Source organism: Eumetopias jubatus, unplaced genomic scaffold (assembly GCF_037043125.1).
Source record: "Eumetopias jubatus isolate StellerSeaLion01/CBP00866 unplaced genomic scaffold, mEumJub1_p1.0 scaffold_6, whole genome shotgun sequence".
NCBI lineage: Eukaryota > Metazoa > Chordata > Mammalia > Carnivora > Otariidae > Eumetopias > Eumetopias jubatus.
The window spans coordinates 18,935,772-18,947,038 of record NW_028274812.1 but is presented as its reverse complement, the minus strand read 5'-3'; the positions used below and the strand labels follow the sequence as shown (position 1 = coordinate 18,947,038).

General features: G+C 47.7%; 1 protein-coding gene across 1 annotated transcript in view; it reads left to right on the top strand.

Moving 5' to 3' along the window:
* Window positions 1–643: 643 nt before the first annotated feature.
* The window catches only part of SAMD5 (sterile alpha motif domain containing 5), a 55,696-nt gene continuing 45,072 nt past the window's right edge, over window positions 644–11,267 (top strand). Inside the window, exon 1 of the mRNA XM_028103200.1 lies at window positions 644–1,099. Coding sequence (XP_027959001.1) covers window positions 644–1,099 — 456 coding nt within the window. The remainder of the gene's footprint in view (window positions 1,100–11,267) is intronic.

Below are 11,267 nucleotides of genomic sequence, written 5' to 3'. Positions count from 1 at the left end.
TACAAAGAGATCCAAGGCCACCGCGCGAGCCCGGCAGCTTAGAAGCCACCCCCTGCGCACCAGGAGGACGGCAGACACTAGCACTCGCGAAGACGAGGCGCTCCTGGGCCGCCGCGGGTCTGCGCGGAAGAGCCGCCTCCCCAGCGTCGGGCGCGTATTCAGACGCCGGCGGCGGCCAGAAGCCGAGATGCGGCGCGCGGCTCCCGGCCGGTCCCGGCCCAGCAAACTCCGGGCGGGCCCCGCGCGCCGCTGACCCCGCGCGAGTCCGAGGGCTGTGCCGGCCCCGCCCGCCTCCGCCCCCTCCTGCGCCCGCTGCGCGCCCCTCCCCGCGGCGGCGGTGGCGGCGGCGGCGGCGGCGGCGGCGGCGGCGAATCCAGGGGCGGCGCGGAGCGGCTGGCCCAGCCGCCAGTGCCTGCGAGCTCCAGGCTGCTTGGGGAATTCACTTTGCCGCTTCTCCGCTTCTCCCTCCTAGGGCTTTTCCTGGTGGCTCCCTGGCCCCGGCCCTCTCCTTTCCTCTATACGGAAAACTTCGCTGCTATTTCTTTTTCCCCTTGGAGGAGAGGATTAAAAGTTCCCAGAACTGGTGCCGCCCGTGCCGCTCGGGCGCCGGGACTGTGCTTGCTGGTGGAGCTCGGGTCCCACCATGTGCACCAACATAGTTTACGAGTGGCTGAAAGCGCTGCAGCTCCCGCAGTACGCGGAGTCCTTCGTGGATAACGGCTACGATGATCTGGAGGTGTGCAAGCAGATCGGGGACCCGGACCTGGACGCCATCGGGGTGCTGGCGCCCGCGCACCGCCGCCGCATCCTGGAGGCCGTGCGCCGGCTGCGGGAGCAGGACGCCGCCGCCGCCGGCCTCTACTTCACGCTCGAGCCGCAGCCGCCGCCCGCGCCGCCCGCAGTTGCCGTCCCCACCGGCCGCCGGGGGGAGCCGTGTGGCGGCCCGGCCCCAGGCACCCGCTGGGACCCCCGCGGCCAGACGACGGCCCCCCGCAGCAGGGAGCTGGTGAGCTACCCCAGACTGAAGCTGAAGATCATGATCAGGGATAAACTCGTCCGCGACGGCATCCACCTGAGCAAGCCCCCGTACTCCCGCAAGGTAAGCAGGCGCCGCCCGGACCGCGCGGCGGGAGGAGACTCGGCCCCACCGCTGCAGCCCGTTCCCGGTGACGACGGGGAGGCGAGGATGCTTTGGGTATTTGGGATTCTCTACTCTGTTCTTTCTGTATTCGCTCTTTATTCCTTCTTTCCTGGTGTCACCAGCGGTTGGTTAAGACGAGATCCCACACCCAGATGTCAGTTCTAAACTAGGACCAAGTCTCCGCTTAGTGTCTGGTGCTCTCCTGTCAAGAAGTTGATGAGCGGCCCTTCTCCAGGAGCAGCGGGCAACTCCTGATACCCCCGGTAGTAGTAATTAGGTCTGAAGGGTACCAGAATGTTAATGCCACATGGGTTCCCTCTCTTTTTGAGAAACTTCCGAAGGGAAATTGGCTAACTCTTTAAAGTGGGAAATCACGCCCTGTTGCTCTCAGTTCCATACAGTCGAATGCCTTCACTGCTGCACATTTGAAAAGTGAACCACTGACATGGCCATTCTGGGGGAAAAGTTAAATGTCAGTCCTTGGGATGAGTTTCTTCAACTTAAGTGCAGAGAGGGAATGGGTGCTAAAGACATTGGAGGTAATGGGGCCAGTGAGGGTGTACTGCTGAGGTCTTTGCTGGGTCACCAGTTTAGTTTACTATTAATCCAGATGAGACGAAGGAGGTACAACTGTGAGTTCTAGAAAGTCTGAGTGGACTCCTGTTTGGGAGGAGAGAGCACAGCCCAAGGAAGTGAGATTTTCAGTGGCCAGTGAGGAATCCCGGGGAAGGAATCACAGGGAAGGAGCTGGGAGGTTATGGAAAGGACCCTGTGAGGAAAGCTGAAATATGGACTTGGGCGCGGAATAATTAAGTAACAGAAAGTCTTGTTTTCGTAAAGTTCTGTCCCTCCAGTTGAGTGTTCAGTTTAGGTTTCTGGAGCCATCCAAGTAGAGGGTCCTGCCTTGAAAGGGGGAAGTAGGCAGCACAGGTAATCCCCAAGCCTGCTTGGAGTTACCCAGGAAAAGGAGCCCCTCAGCTGGAAATCATGTAGAGAAGCCCAGAGGAAAAAGGTGGTGAAGAAGCTGCAGCCGGGGGTGGGGGTGGGGGTGGGGACAGCTGCAAACAGCACCTGAACAGAGAAATATGGGTTATCTAAATGTTTTGTGCTCATTTTAGTCACTTGAGTTGCTTTATATTTTTAAGTAAAGATCATAATGTCTGGATTTAAGGAAGGGCAAGCGAAAACTTTCTTAAAAAGTGGATAGGTAGATGGGAGTGAAGGGTTTAATATTGTCCGTAGGTTATCTGCAAGAAAGATAGGCAATTCAGATAACGAACGTGCTTGGGAGTATAAATTTGTTTTATAAAAATGAATAGGGCAGGTCTGAAGGACAGTTTGCCTCAAATTAAACACATATTTCGGTTACCCACGCTGTGTTACCGATGTGTGCCCCAGCCAGGGGAATAGAGAGGAAAGCACACTTTTTCCAGGCAGGTAGCATTAGTCCTGTTTGGTGTAGATAGACGGACTGGACCATTAGTATAAAGGCTCATTCCTGGAGACAGCAGGTCAGAGGAGTTCAGGCGGGTCAGACTCTTGAATTTACATCCCAGGAGGTGAATTGGGTGTGAGCTGAGAAGATGTGAGCACATGGGCACGCAGTGAGGGTGAAGGTCGAGGTCTGGCCAGAAAGGGCTACCGAGAATAAGGTGTGTCCCTAGGGCTTGCTTACCCCTCAGGAATGGAGCCGCGTCCACAGAGCTGCGTCCAGACAAGAGGGTAGAGGAGAGGGCGGGTTGGAGGGGAGAGTGGTGTGCAGGAAGTATCATATTTTGGTTCTGATACTTAAAAACACAGGCATAGATATCAAACTTTAGAGGCTGAGAAGGATTGTTGTGTGGACATGAAATGTGTGGGTGTAGGTTTTGGACCTAGATCAGTGTGGGATATGGTAGTGCGTTTGAGCAAGTGTGATTTACAGAAGACAATTTCACCTTGTGTCGTAATACTGTTTACTTTCCGTGTAAATGATTACTTCAGTCAACTTCTACATAAATCCTCTAACAATGAGAATAAAGATACACCCCATTCACTTCCCAAACACATTTAATTCTGGTTCTTGAAGTGATGAAAAGAATAGAGTGGGGATAGAAGTGGTTTTGTACCTCCACTGATACTCCGCCTGTGAACCAGATAAACAGAGATGACAAATTAAATTGTAAAGAAAAAGTTCTATTCCTGTATTTTTATATATTTGTTACAAGAAAAACACACAATAGGAACTGAAATATAATGACTGTATCCCAAAGGGAGCATCTAAGTGTATAGTGCCAGATCGCGTTGGTGATTCTGAATTTGTTGCTTATGTGTGCATTGCTTCTAAAGTTTTGGGTTTTAAATTATTTGAGAATTGTCTTCTGATGCAGCTAGTTTCTGTGCAGATAGCGCTAGGACCTTTCTTTAAAATGTGATCCACATTATAATACCTCCAGGTTCCTTGGCTCTGTCGTGATCAGAATGCGTAGGTGTTCATTACGTGCATTTGGGATTCTGCCTTTTGGAGTGAGCCTCACGTCTCCTTTATAGTCCTTTGCATCATTGATCCCTGTGATTTTTTTTTTTTTTTTTTGTATATTGGTGAGAATATTAGATGGCTTGAAAGTGAGTTTATACCATGGATGGTCAAGGCAGGAATAGCAAATCTTTATAGAGGAAAATAAATTGAGGAGTTTTCCTAAGAATCATCAGAAAGGGCTTTAGGACTGTAGGATTTGCTTCAGGAACAGTTCATGTTTGGTGTGCTGTTCTGGGCTCATCTTACCAACTGCTGCCACGTTCCCCTCTTAGGTGAGTTGCAGTGTAAGTAAAAGGTAAGTTTCTCTTTGTTTTCCAAAGACAGTAATTAAAATCTAAGTTCAAAGTAAGTTTCCCTTTGTTTTTCCAAAGAAAGTAATTAAAATGTAAGTTCAAAGCAAGTCTGCAGCTTTGGAAAACCAGGAGCCTGGAAAGAACACCACTTGAAATCAAAGAGCATTGGATGAGTCTGTTTTCTGTTCTGTACTTCTGTGACTGCTGTGATTTCTGCCTTAGTGGGAGGGGGATATGTTTTCATAGGGTGGGACTTAGATATAGGTCTAGACATGAGATCTCAGTACTTCACCAGGCTTCCCTACAAGCCTCTAGGCTCCAGGTTGCTGTGCTTGGCAAGATGCAGAAGCCCTGCCCTCAAGGAACTTGGGGTGAAGCAGGGAAGACCTAAAGTGGAACGAACAGTCATACTAAAGCGTGATGATTGCTTCGGTGGGGAGTGCAGAATGCCATGGACAGGTGCATCCAACTTCATTTGTAGGGAGGTGGGTCGGGGCAGGCTTTCCAGAACTGGCGTTTGGTCAGAGAACCAAAGGTTGGAAGGGTTTGGCCTGAGGAAGAGCAGGGTCCTAAGGGGAACAATGTTCTAGACAGACCAGTATGTGCAAAGGTCCGGAAGGCAGGAAGTTGAGCAGGAATTCAGTCTGGCTGGAGCACAGAATGCTTGGAGGAAAAGGCAAGAGATGGAGAGACAGGCAGTGGCTGGTTCTGGATGGCGTTGAACTCCTATTTAGGAATTTGGAGTGTATCTTGAAAGGGGGGCTATTGATGGATCCTGAGCAGAAACAGGGTGAACAATTAGGTTGTTGCAGAGTGTGGGGAGATTTGCTGGTGGCAGGGACTGGGTGGTGACCGTGGGGGAGGAGCAGTGGAGGTAACTGATGACTCTCTGGCTGCCAGGGGTGCGAGGGGAGAGCTCGGGGTGACCTGCAGATTTCTGGGTTAGGATTACGATGCTGTTCCCTGACGAGGTAGGAGACCCGAAAGAAGAGCACGTTTGGGGGGAAAGATGTTGCCTTCAGGTATAAACATACAGAGCGTTTTCACTCCCTTAAAAATCCTCCTGTGCTCCACCTATTCCAACTCCCCCCAAACCCCTGGCAACCACTGATCTTTCTCCTGTTTCGATAGTTTTGTCTTTTCTAGAACATCCCACAGTTGGAAGCACATAGTATGTGGTTCTTTCAGATTAACTTCTTTCCCTTGGCGATGTGCATTTAAGGTTCCTGCATGTCTCCTTCTGGCTTGACAGCTCATTTCTCTGAGTGCTGAATAACATTCCATTGTCTGGATGTACCACTGACAGTCTTCTAATGAAGTTTGGCTGAGAAGACAGAACTAAGGCAACGGAGAAGAAAGGAGACTAAGTCAAGGGAAGGGTTTTGTGGGGTTATTTATTTATTTATTTATTTTTTTAAGGATGAGAGGAGATGAAACATGTCTGAGGGTTGGTGATGGGGGGCCAGAGATAGGGAGTCGTCCCATAGGTCAAGGTCTTGGAGGAGGTGGGAGGGAATCGCGCCCAAAGCACTGAAAGGAGAAGGTGGTTTTGCTTTGAGGGGGAGAGGGGTGCCTCCTCCATAGTAGGAGAGAGCAGAGGAAGGGGGGGTGACATTGAGGAGCCCTCGTTTGTCTGTTTGACCATCTGATACCAGTGAGGGGGGTAAAGTGGAGGGATTAGAGGTTTATGGAGAAGGTTGTGTTCATATACAAATAGTGGGTGCTGTGATCTGGTGCTTATGGCTATGCCTAAACATAAACATCACACAGTAGTGTTTATAGGATATACGTAAGCGCACGTATAGAGACGGTGCCCTTGTCGTTCCTATGTATGGGGCGCAGGTGACAGGCTGTGCACGAGGTAGTATCACATCCTGTGCAGTTTGGCAGTGCTGGGAAATGCAGTGTGGTAGGTGGGAATGCTAGGGGGCTATAAAGGTATTCTGTTTACTAGCAGACTTGGCAAAGCAGAAAGCAGCCCTTAGGGTGGGTAGTGGATGGGGCAGGCTTCTCAACTTTTTCACTTGAAACATATCTCCTTGCCATACATTACCAGTTAACATTGTTTGAGCTAGTATAACCTTATTTAATAACGCTGTAAGAGTGTTAGGCCTCATTCCCACCTCCGCGTGAATCTAATTATGTCACAAGACTCCCGTGATAATAGGTCTGGGAATGGGTGTTTGGGAGACACGGCCCAGGATGAAGGAGTATGGAGACAGAGGTGGCACGAGGGCGTCTATGTCTGTGCCAGGGTGAGGATATAGAAGAAGTATTTAGAAAGACAGAAGTTGGGGAAGAAAACTTTGGAGTTTTGCCTTGGGTCCTGGCAGAGCTGAAATGACAATAAATATTCCTCCCCCAGAATTCCTCTGCCTTCATGGAGTTATCAGGGACAGACTGGAAGCTGGCAAAGTTCAGTTCTCCCGAATCAAATCATCCTCAAGCATCCTCAGCCTAGGCAAATGAAGATCCTTCTAGGCTTTTGTTGTTCTTAGTCCCTGATTGGAACATGGTGGAAAGAAAGGGCCTGGAAGGAGGCGACTTTCCTCATGCTATTTGTAGTTGACTTTCTGGAGAGTTTCCAACATGCAGACTCTTAGCCCATCCACCTACTTCAGGAACACTGAGCACCATGTACCCGTGTTGGTTCACAGTCTCCAGAGTCCCCAGGTGAAATTGGAAACTGGTCGCTGTCCACTGAGGGCAGAGAGAGACCAGAGAGAGAGAGAGGCAGACCAGGCCAGGCTGATAGGTGGCAGGTTTGGTAAGCAAGGGAACTGATGTGGGAGGCTTGTCTGGGGCGGCTGCACAGTGAGGAGCTCTCTGCACCTGCCTGCCAGAATCTTAAAGGTTTATAGAGAGGTTTTTAACCAGGTAGAGTCCCGATTGTCATCCAGATAATCTCAGTATCACATTAGGCCCCCAAGGCTGCGTTCTCGAAGTGCCTCCGCCTGTGGGAACAGTGGGAGTAATACTCATTCCAAGGACAGAGGAGGAAGTGGAGGAGCCTCTGATGGCTGGGGTCCAGCTCTTGGGTCAACTGCTCCCCTCACTGACCTTCTTCAACAGCTAGGCCCTAGCATAACCACAGCAAACCAGACAGATGAACCAGACAGATGTGGTTCCTGCTTATAGTTAATGGATGTGTCTGCAGAGGGCCTAACCCAGTATCTGATGTACAGGAGGAGTGTCATATGAAAGTTGAATGTAGGATGTGAAGGCGATCTGGCTGCAACATGTCACCCCATTGATCGCCAGGGTTGATTCGGCCACTCTGTCTGGCGAGGCGGGTGTTCCTTCCCCCCCTCACTGTTCCGTGTGCGTCCCTCCTAAAGCCACCTGCACTTGGTCTAAGAGGACGACCTTTCCTGATAGATAAAGGAGAACCGTTCTTTGGTTGAGGGTATACAAAAAGCTGCACTCCCTGCTAGAACCTCCAAACAAGCTCTCAAGGTCCATTTGTAGGAGAAGGTAGGGTAGTCAAGCTTCCAGGACTCCAGACACATGCAAATGAGGCGCTGCACCTGGCAGTCTGCCCTTTGAAACAAACCAAACAGTTGAATGTTGTTTCTACAGATGCCAGAACTGGGGTGCAAAATTTAAGAAGGTGTTCCTCGTCGGGGGTGTGCAAGTCTGGGCCCTGCTCATGGGCCAGCTGCCATTAATGCAATAAATCCATCATCATGAACTGTCAGGTATTCGCAGGCATTGCCGACAGCCCTCCGATCACACACTAGCAGTCCCTTGCCACGCGTCAGACCTGTGGGCAGCAGCAGTGTGCTGTGGGCGGAAATGGGCCAAGCTCCCCCACGCGGCCGGCATGCTTTTCTGTGCATTATGGCAGCTCGGGGGGCTCCTCTGTGCATCCGGATGAGCCCTCTCTGCCGACCCCGTGCGGCGGCGGTGAAGAGCCCAGGCTCTTCACCTGGGTGTACCGGGGTGCAGGTCCCAGCTCTGCTCCATGCTAGGGCACCTCAGGCCCCTCTGCCCAAAGTGGACAACGCTAGTGACTGCTTTATAAGGTCCTTATGGAGATTAGATGAGCTGGGAACTTTCTAGGCTATAATTTGTATCGGGTCCCTGGGGCTACTGTCCTCACGTACCACGAAGTAGGTATATAAAACAACAGAAACGTATTCTCTCACAGTTCTGGAGGCTGCAAGTTGAAACTTAAGGTGTTGATTAGGGTCTTGCGCCAAAATCCCAAGGGTCTGCACTGTGATTTACCAGTAGGGACCACCCAAACCTCCAAAGGCCATCTCTGTATCTGCACCTGCCACTTTAAGAACCCCGGGGTCTGCTGGGGCGTATGGCCCACGTGGCCACATAGCTGTTACAGAGCCTTCTCTGGTTCTGGGCCGCACTCAAAACTAGCAGCTTTTCTAGTGTCTTGGTAAATGGGCTGGGGTAGCACATCCCAATGAGGGATAGGTTGCCTCCAAAGTCCAAAGAGGCCCATTTAGGCGTTGTGCCTCTTTTTTGGGTTGGGGGGCAGATTCAACAACTTATCCTCACTTAAGAAAGGATATCTCAATATGGCCCCCACCACAGGACCCCTGAAAATTTCATCGAGGTAGAAGGCCCCTCAGCTTGTGTCAGATGTCTCACCTTCATGCAAATTTCTTACCATTAAATCCAGCGTAGTTGCTACTTCTTGTTCACTAGGTCCAAGCAGCATAATGTCAATGTAATGAACCAGTGGAAGGGAAAGGTGATCAAGAACCCTCTCAACTAAATTATGACAGAGGCTGGAGAGTTGATATACCCGCTGGAGGTAGGACAGTGAAGGTATGCTGCTGGCCTTGCTTGGTGCATATTGAGACATCGAGGAAATAGCATTGGCCAGATGTATAACCTGGCTCATGGTAAGTGCTCACCTATGTTAGCTCCTATTACACCATACCTAATCGTGTTCAGACATTGCAGCCTCCATTAGAGTAGTCTTATGTCAGCTTTGTATAGAAAAGTCCATTCGCTCAGGTTTCATTCCTGATGATAGGGGTGTTTAGTGATTAATCAGTGGCAGATTTTTTTTTTTTTAGATTTTATTTATTTGACAGAGAGAGAGAGCACATAAGCAGGGGGAGTGGCAGAGGGAGAGGGAGAAGCAGGCTCCCTACTGAGCAGGGAGCCCAGTGTGGGGCTGGATCCCACGACCCTGGGATCATGACCGGAGCCAAAAGCAGACGCTTAACCGACAGAGCCTGAACCCAGGTGCCCCAGTCAGTGGCAGATTTTTCTTACAAATGATGCCCAATCATTTCTTGCCGGAGGATACAATAATGAAAATAATTTTTTAAAAATAAATAAATAAATAAAAATATAAACACTTTAGAATGTAGACATTCAAAATTAGGTTGTAATCTTCAAAACAGTCACTTGGTAGATCACAGTGTTTCCATTACTCAAAACATTTCTGAAGGTCTAGTGCCTGCAGAACACTCTTTAGAACATAGTGGGGACAAGCCTTCATTCTTCTAAGGTAGATCTGGTTTGGGGTAAACACCTAAAGTGATTTGGAATCAAATCTGAGAATTATGACTAATGACAGTCAATAAAATATGAAATGGAAGACAGAAGCTGACAAGAAAATGAATATTTTTTTTTCTTGGTATGACTTCTAAAGTGGTTTTAAATTTTGTGATATTTATAATTCTTTTGCTACTTTTGAATCCTTAAAAACAGGCTCTTACTGTGTATCTACGTCATAAGTGCAGAATACCTCAACAAAACACAAAAGTCAATTCCCTATGCATCTGCAAAGAGCAAGGCACTAGTCATGGACTCTCCCAATAGATAATTAGTGTAAAGGTCCTTATGGTCCTATAGGGCAGGACTTAAGTAAACCGGGCATAGGTATTAGTAAACTGCAGCACTCGATGGGTTAATCTGGATTTGGGTGTCTCTTGGTGTTCTTACAGCTTTTCCTTTGCTTCTCCTACTGTTCTTAGAAAGCTCTGCTCTACGCTGCCTTCTCAAGTCTTACAGAAGTCAGAGTCCTCATTTCCCCTCTCACACTTTAGTGCAAAAAAGATGCTAAAGGCAGGGATACCAGAGTTAAGAATGCCCTCATGAACCTTGTATGCTCTTAGGTAATTGTCTAAGGTATACTGTGACAAAGAAGAATTATGTTTTGATAAAAATGCCATTCTTTTTAGATTATAGAATTGCTCAGATTTCAGTTCACTGGAAGTATGTTCTGAAATGAATTTTCTTAAAATAAGGTGAGTCAGATGACATGGACTTGACCAGAGCCGGTCCTCGAAACAGGTCCTAAGAATATTGCCCATAGCGAGGGAAAGTTCACCAGGAACCATGATAGTCATAGCCTCTCAAGGTTATAGCCTGTTTAGAGTTAGAAGTGGCATTGAGTTCTTGTCTTATTACTGCTACTGCCTGAGCTTGAGTTGATGGTTTTTGAACAGTTATTTTCTAAGTCTGATGAAAAAATGTTATTTCAGATCAACTGCCGATTCGGACTTGGGAGGCCTGAGAGGGACAGGAAGGAAATTCTCGTTTTCAGTCAGTATAAAAACTATTAAGGTTAAATAACTGTGGATCATGCCAAAAGGTATTAAGGATACAATCTGTCTTACATAGAGACTAAATGACATCTAATAGTTTAAAGAGATTTCATTACTGCTGCTAATTGAAATAAATGGTCTGATGAACTCCAAAAACTTTACTGTTAGGTTTCCATAAAGTTATAAATACAAACAGAATAAGACCTACTTCATTTGGAACATGTTTGAAAGATAAAAAAGACAATTGGTATGCATTTTTTGTTTGCCCAAATCATAACAAATAGCACTTCCAAGTTTTAAGATGTTTTCCCTAGAACTTATAATTCTATAATAAGACTAGAGGTATACCTACTCTATTTGACACCCAGAGTATATAATTTTTAATACTCCCTTCTATTTGACAAAATTTTCTTAAGTAATGGTCATGGGATAAAATACAATAAATATTTTCTTGATTACCTCTTTAGTTTTAAAGCAATTAACAATGAAAATAAGGAATACATTTTAATATTAAAGTATTCAAACCTAGTAAACACATTTTATCTATGAAATAGAATTTGCACTTAACCAAACTAAAGTATCATACTTTGCAGTTTGTGCTGTCTCACTGTTTTTGAATTTTCAACACAAATGAAAACTCAAAGGGGTCACAAAAGAATAATAAAACTAAAGTACTTCAAGTTTTGTTTCTTTGTTTTTTGCAAATCATGGTTCTGTCATTGTTTATTTCAAACCTACTGTTTACTAGGAATATATTATCATACTACAAGAAAGATGTGACAACTTTC